Genomic DNA, 7,267 nt, shown 5'->3' with positions numbered 1-7,267 from the left:
ATTTTAATTATTTCAACGGTTCACTTAAACTTAAGTGTCCTAGCTTTGGTGATGTGATACATAAAACGTTGTAATTTAAGTATACAGTGATAGTTGCATGTAAAATCAGTGTTAAATTCGTTTTTTTTTAGTCAATAACTTGTAGTGTATATAACTGATGTGACGGTGTAAATGTCATTCGTAATCTAAACTACCGTCCACAACGTTTTTAAAATCATAATAACTTAATAACAGTTAAAAAAATTCAAGAGTTACGTAACGAAGCGGTCAGCCTATTTCTGCATAACGCGGCCTCGACTGCGTGCGCGGGAGTGCACCGCGTTCTCATCCCACCGTGGATCATCATTTTGTTTACAAAATTTTAACTACAAAACTCTAATTTGAAACAAAATTTCTGGATTGTTTAACTTTAAAATAAATACTCGCCGTAGCTGTGCTGTGAGTCATGGAGTCGACATTGAATAATAAATCGGTCTCGGAATCGAATATCTCACAAGAGTTTCCATCGCCTGTGTATGTCTCTCAGCGAAATAAAAGAGCCCGAGAACCCAATTTTGAAGTCGATTTTAACGCCTTCAGAGAAGAAATGAAGAGCATGATATCTTCGATGTTTGCCGTACAGAGTAATGATATAAAAAAGATTTTTCCCACATTATCTGAAATACAAATTTCTAACAGTAATATAGAAAAGTCGATATCGTTCCTGTCTGCTCAACATGAAGAATTAAAAAGAAAAATTGATTTAATGGAAGCTCAAGCTAAAAAAGATAAAGACTACATAACTATCCTAGAAGACAAGTTAGAGGACCTCCAAAGAGTAAGTCGAAAAATGAACGTAGAAATCAAGAATGTTCCAAAAATGCCACAAGAATCCAAAGAAGACCTTATAAATATGGTTAAGCTTTTATCTGAAACCGTTGCATGTAAAGTGGAGAAACGTGATATTCAAGACATTTATCGTATCCAGGCAAAGAATAAGAAAGAACAAACTAAACAACAACCCATCATAGTGGAAATGTCCTCTGCTATTCAAAAAGCCGACTTCCTTAAGATGGCAAAATCCTACAACCTAAGACACAAAGAAAAATTATGTGCAAAACATTTAGGCATAAAAAATAACTACATGGACAACCCAATCTTCATATCTGAACAACTGACGGCTAAAGGCGCAAGGCTACATTTCCTAGCTCGTGATCTTGCGAAGGCAAACCAGTACAAATATTGCTGGACTGCCTACGGGAGAATTTACGTCCGAAAAGATGATAATTCTCGAATTATAATAGTAAAAAATGAAGCTCAAGTAAACAGTCTCATGAACTTAAAATGACTAGACATATCTAACTGTTTTAACTCATCGCTTTCGTTTTCTTTTATGTTACGTATATTCTTTGTAAATTTTTATGCACATCTATTGTTAAATTATAAATACAATTTTACACAACATCCTCATCACTACTCATATACTTACACAGTTCTAAATACACATTCAACCCAGTCAGACATTCTAAATCGCTCTTTACTTAAAATTTTTTGTAATGTTCATTTCTTTCTAGTTATAGTCTGTTCATCTTTATTAGACGACAGTTATGAATTGTCTTAACACTATATGTGAAGTAGATAACATAGAATTTGCAACTGTACATGTTGATAACATTGAGAACATTTCTCGGCTATTAGGTGTGACACGAAATGATTTTACTGTAATATGTCAAAACATCAGAAGTGTTTATTCAAATTTTGATGATCTGCAACTTAACCTAGCTCTTCTAAAATTTCAAACAGACTTAATCATCCTCAGTGAATGTAGGTTAAGAACAGAAAAAAGCATTCCCCATATACCGAATTATAACTCCTATGTGACAACAAATCACCTCAACCGTGCAGATGGTGTGGTTGCGTATCTTAAAAGCAACCACAGGGCCACTGTTACTGAAGTTTACTTAACGCACGCGTCCTGTCTGCAAGTTAGTCTACCTAACGTTACTGCCCTTGCTATTTATCGTTCTCCCTCCATTGTTAATGCAAATGAATTCATCACGTCACTTGATAAGTACTTAGAAATTATTAAGTATAACAAAAATATAATAATTGTGGGTGATATAAACATCAACTTAATTTATAGACTAGACGAAAAATCACACGAACGTTTAAATAGAATAGCTTATCTAAACATGCTTGCCGTGCACGGACTCTTACCAGGACATTCACTTCCAACTAGAGGTGTTAGCTGTCTTGATCATGTCATGCTAAAGTTGCAATCCGAGAACAAAACGGCTGCCATTGCTATTGCCAACACCACTATCACCGACCATCTCATGACTATTTTAAAGATATCTAACAAAACATGTTCCAACAAAATCGTTAAAACTAAAACAAAGACGACGTTAAATACTATAAATGCACTTGAACATTTGAAATGTAACCTACCTGAGCTATTAACTTTTAAAAATCCAAATTTACTTACAGACGCCTTAATTAAAACATTACAAGACTGTGTTAAGATCCACACTGTTGAAAAAGTCATACCACTAAAAAATCTAATGATAAAACCTTGGATGACCTCTGGCTTGTTGCGATGCATTCGTAATAGAAACTCCATCCAAAAGAAGTTGAAACTCGACCCAAATAATGACATCCTTAAGATTACTTTCAAAAGATATAGAAATTATTGCAACTTTTTAATTAAAAAGTTTAAGCGTAAATATGAACGAGATAAACTACTTGCAGCACGTAAAGATTCTAAAAAGCTATGGAAGACTATTAATGAAATTACTAATCGGAAACTAGTTAAGACACAAAATACTGACTTACTGGAGACGGCACGCGACCCCTTTGAGGCAGTAAATACAGTAAACAAACATTTTGTCACAGTTGGTGAACATCTAGCTAATACTATCTTATTACGACGTACATCACAACAAGCTAGGGAAATAAATCAAAATTCAACCCGACCCGTTGCATCGTTCGTGCTTCTTAATACTGATGATCAGGAGGTGCGCAATACTCTGCTGAGTTTAAAATCAACTAGTGCAACAGGTTCAGATAATATACCTATCGCTTTTCTTAAAGCTGCACATGAAATCATCGTCCCAACCATTACCAACTTGATTAACCTATGCTTTGAGCACGGTGTCTTTCCTTCTGCCTTAAAAAAAGCCCTAATCACCCCTGTGCACAAGAGTGGAGACAAGACTACCCTAGCAAATTATAGGCCAATATCGGTGTTAACGCCCCTTTCGAAAATAGTAGAAAAAATTATCAACTTAAAACTAGTGAATTACCTTAATAAAAATAACATAATATCTTCCTCACAATTTGGGTTTCGGCAAGGGACGTCTACAGAGGACGCTATTTTGCAACTAACTTCTATTGTTACTGATAAAGTGGACAAAGGTTATAAATGTATGGCTGTTTTCTTAGATTTAAAAAACGCTTTTGATTCTGTTTCTGTTCCCACACTTTTACATAGGCTAGAGGAGATTGGCATTAGAGGCCAACCTCTTAACATTTTTGAAGACTACTTGGCTGATCGTAAACAGAAGGTAAAAATAGGAGATTACATCAGTTCAGAGGAGACCATTACTTATGGTGTGCCCCAAGGCAGTGTGCTTGGTCCAACATTATTTCTTGTATACATAAATCATCTTTGCAATACCAAGCTCAATAAGGGTCACATCTTCTCCTACGCAGATGACACGGCCTTAGTCTTTTACGGTAAAACGTGGCATAGTGTACGGAGAAATGCTGAACGTGAACTGTCGAGGGTAGCAAGCTGGTTAGACTCTAATTTGTTAACTTTGAACACTAAAAAAACTAACTTCATCTGTTTTACCAAGTACGAACGAACACAACCGCCTGATGACTTTCTCATTAAAATTCACACGTGTCCAGACTCAAATAATACTTCATGTGCATGCACAACCATTGACAAAGTAATCCATACTAAATACCTAGGTGTAATGGTCGACCAACGTCTCTCGTGGCATGATCACATCGAACTCATTTTAACTAGAATACGTAAACTTACGTGGACATTTAAGACCTTAAGACATGTTGCCACGAAAGATATTGTACGCCAGATTTACATTTCACTTGCCCAATCAGTTATAACTTATTGCTTACCTGTTTGGGGTGGAGCATCTAAGCTTAAATTTTTAGAAGTTGAAAGATCTCAGAGATCTCTCTTAAAGGTAATTTATTTTAAACCGTATTGTTTTCCAACAAGTGATCTTTTTACAATTGCTCAAGTTCTGACAATCAGAAAATTGTACATATTACAAACTATATTAAAACTGCATAAATCAATAAAATTTGACCCCGTGACTAATAAAAAAAGAAGAAAAAACGTTGTTAACGTTATTAAAATAAATTCCACTTTTGCTGCAAGGCAATATCCTCGGCAATCCTCTAACTTATACAATTTAATAAACAAAGAAATTAATATCTACCCTCTTAAATTATTTAAATGCAAAAAGACTGTAACTGACTGGTTAATGACTAAAACTTATGACGAGACTGAAACATTAATTCAAACTATACCACGTATATGAAAGATAATTATGTAAATTCAACTGTACTTACACACATGCACTCATGTACATACACGCTCATACAGACATACACACACAAACTCAAACATACACACACACACACACATTCATACAATCAATAGACCTGTATTGCACACACATTAAATTACACAAATGTGTTTTTCTGTTATTTTCTATCATTTCTGCTCATTTTTACTTTTTAATTTAGAAATCAATAATTAGTTTATTGTCATTTTTACTTTTTAATAAACTCTTTGTATTTTGTTTTGTTTGTTAAAGTATAATTGTCTTTATATAATATATAGATTAAGAAGGTACCATTGATATTGTTTATGTGACACGGAAGAGCGGGACTTCCAATCACAAGCCCGTTATGGATGCTTAAATGGAAGTCCCGGCACAAATGTTAGTATGTACCATTTTTGTTTACGCAATAAATCATTTTTCATTTTTCATTTTCATTTTCATGTTCTACATTTGTGCCAAATTTCAGCGAGATCCATGAAACCGTTCCGGAGATTATCATCATCAGCTCACTATAACCCCCTCACTCACTATAGTCCCCACCGAGGGACTCGGAGCCTACTCTAAGTTAAGGGTGATTAGGCCATAGTCAACCACGCTGGCCAAGTGCGGGTTGGTTGACTTCACCCATATCTTTGAATTACTTCTCAGATATGTGCAGGTTGCATCACGATGTTTTCCTTCACCGTAAGAACGTAGGATAAATATATATATGTAAATCGGAAACAGAAAAACACATTGGTACATGGCGGGATTCGAACCCAGGGCCTGCAGATTGCAAGTCAAGTGCTTGACCACTGAGCCACCGACGCTCCGGAGATACCTTCTAACAAATATCTATCCATCCATCAAAACATTCGCATTTATAATATTAGTCAAGCTACTTTTATTCTGATAAAGGTTATTCAATAGTGACATTTTATCGAATAAAATCGTTTACAATGCAACAAATATGAATTTAATATCCGTAAAGGCTTCGATATCAAGCAATAAATTTATAAACTCTGATATTGCCAAGATGTATGACATACCAACATAGTGCAAGCAACTAATATACCTTGCTATTTCTTACTGCAAACTTTATTAAATGATTCTGTAAATTCTTTAGGTAACATTTTTCAATAAAACAAAAAAAAACAATGTTGTCCTCTCTCTTCTTTCAATCTATCTCTCTCTCTATAACTCTAGGTGCCTCTCTATTTAATGAAGGTTTTTTTTTATATTACAAGGTGGCAAACAAGCGAGCGGCCGCCTGAAATCGCTGAAATAGCGAAGTGACCGTAGCCCATAGACATACGCAATTGCATATGCGTTGCCTAACTTTAATCGAAGGAGGAGAGGATGCACAGAAAGAAAATATTTTCCCTTTCCATACATCCTGTCATCTGGAAAATCCACTTCCACTTCCCATCCTTTCCTTATAAGAAAAAGGGTGGGAAGGGAAAGAGGACTAATTTTGGCCTCCGGGACGCACACTCATCAGACGAAACGCGGAATTGCTTGCACTTCACGCGTGTCTTCTGTGTGGTCGTGGTATTTCACCGGGCGAGCCGGGCCGATTCGTGCGAAGATGTTAAAGCGGGCTCTACCACTGTTAACGGTTGCCCGTCATTACAGAATAGTGTTCTCCTCAATCGTCTAAATATCTTCAGTCTTCTAGTCTAGTCTAACAATTGATGTAATGTACCTATACATACAAACACTGACACATAAAAAACATACTAGCGAAAAAATGTCTCCAGTAAGTCAGTTTCTGGGACTAAAATCTCTGTATAAAACCTATCGTCATCCCTGTCATTATCTTCAACAAAATAGAGATACCAATATGTTTTAAACAGCCGATAAAGAATCATGTTTTACGTACACTTTTAACTGTGCTATGCTCTTACAATCTGATCTATTTGGAACACAATATATCTAGTTATGACGTAATTTGTATGACACATCCATTTGAGTTTGATCATTCAATTATCAGATAATAATGTACGCAGTTAATGGAAATGATGACAGGTTAAAAGCTTAACACACTGCACGTAATCCCGTGTATACTAAGCCTTATGATAGTTGCGGGGGTGTCATCGTTGTTATTCTATAGTATTACGTAAAAAAAAAACCCCGACTATTAGCAAAAATGTAAGAAAAATCATTCTGTTGGTTGAACATTTTTATAATGTAACTAATAGTCACGCGCGACTCCGTCTGTGCGGAATTGAAAGAAAATTCTTCCAGACTATGTTTTACATCTTTGCCAAATTTCAGTAAGATCCGTCTCTGTTCTGGAGATACTTCTAACGAACATCCGTCCATTCATTCATCGGTCAATACATCCTCCAAACATTCTCATTTATAATATCGGTAAGAATCAAGATTAGTTTTGTGATTGTCAGTTGGATTATACTTTTACTTTTATAGGGATATTTAATGATTTATCATGTCAAATGTTAACTAACTTTTAATTGGATATTAATCGTAAAACAGTGGTAGAGCCCACTTTAACATCTTCGCACGAAGCTCGCCCGGTGAAATATCACGACCACACAGAAGACAGGCGTCAAGTGGAAGCTATTCGACGTACAGTCTGATGAGTGTGCATCCCTGAGGCCGAATTTAGTCCTCTTTCCCTTCCCACGCTTTTTCTTATAAGGAAAGGATGAGAAGTGGAATTGGACTTTCCGGATGGGAGTATGCATGGA

General features: G+C 35.7%; 1 protein-coding gene across 1 annotated transcript in view; it reads left to right on the top strand.

The window, feature by feature from the left end:
• The window catches only part of LOC106128852 (uncharacterized), a 4,624-nt gene extending 2,594 nt beyond the window's left edge, over positions 1–2,030 (top strand). Inside the window, exon 2 of the mRNA XM_013327316.1 lies at positions 457–2,030. Within this exon, the coding sequence (XP_013182770.1) occupies positions 457–1,327 (871 nt within the window). The 3' untranslated portion in view covers positions 1,328–2,030. The remainder of the gene's footprint in view (positions 1–456) is intronic.
• Positions 2,031–7,267: the final 5,237 nt, after the last annotated feature.

Source organism: Papilio xuthus, unplaced genomic scaffold (genome assembly GCF_000836235.2).
Source record: "Papilio xuthus unplaced genomic scaffold, Pxut_1.1 DF828641.1, whole genome shotgun sequence".
Taxonomy (NCBI): Eukaryota; Metazoa; Arthropoda; class Insecta; order Lepidoptera; family Papilionidae; genus Papilio; species Papilio xuthus.
The sequence above is the reverse complement of the archived record's forward strand: the minus strand, read 5'-3'. Positions and strand labels throughout refer to the sequence as shown.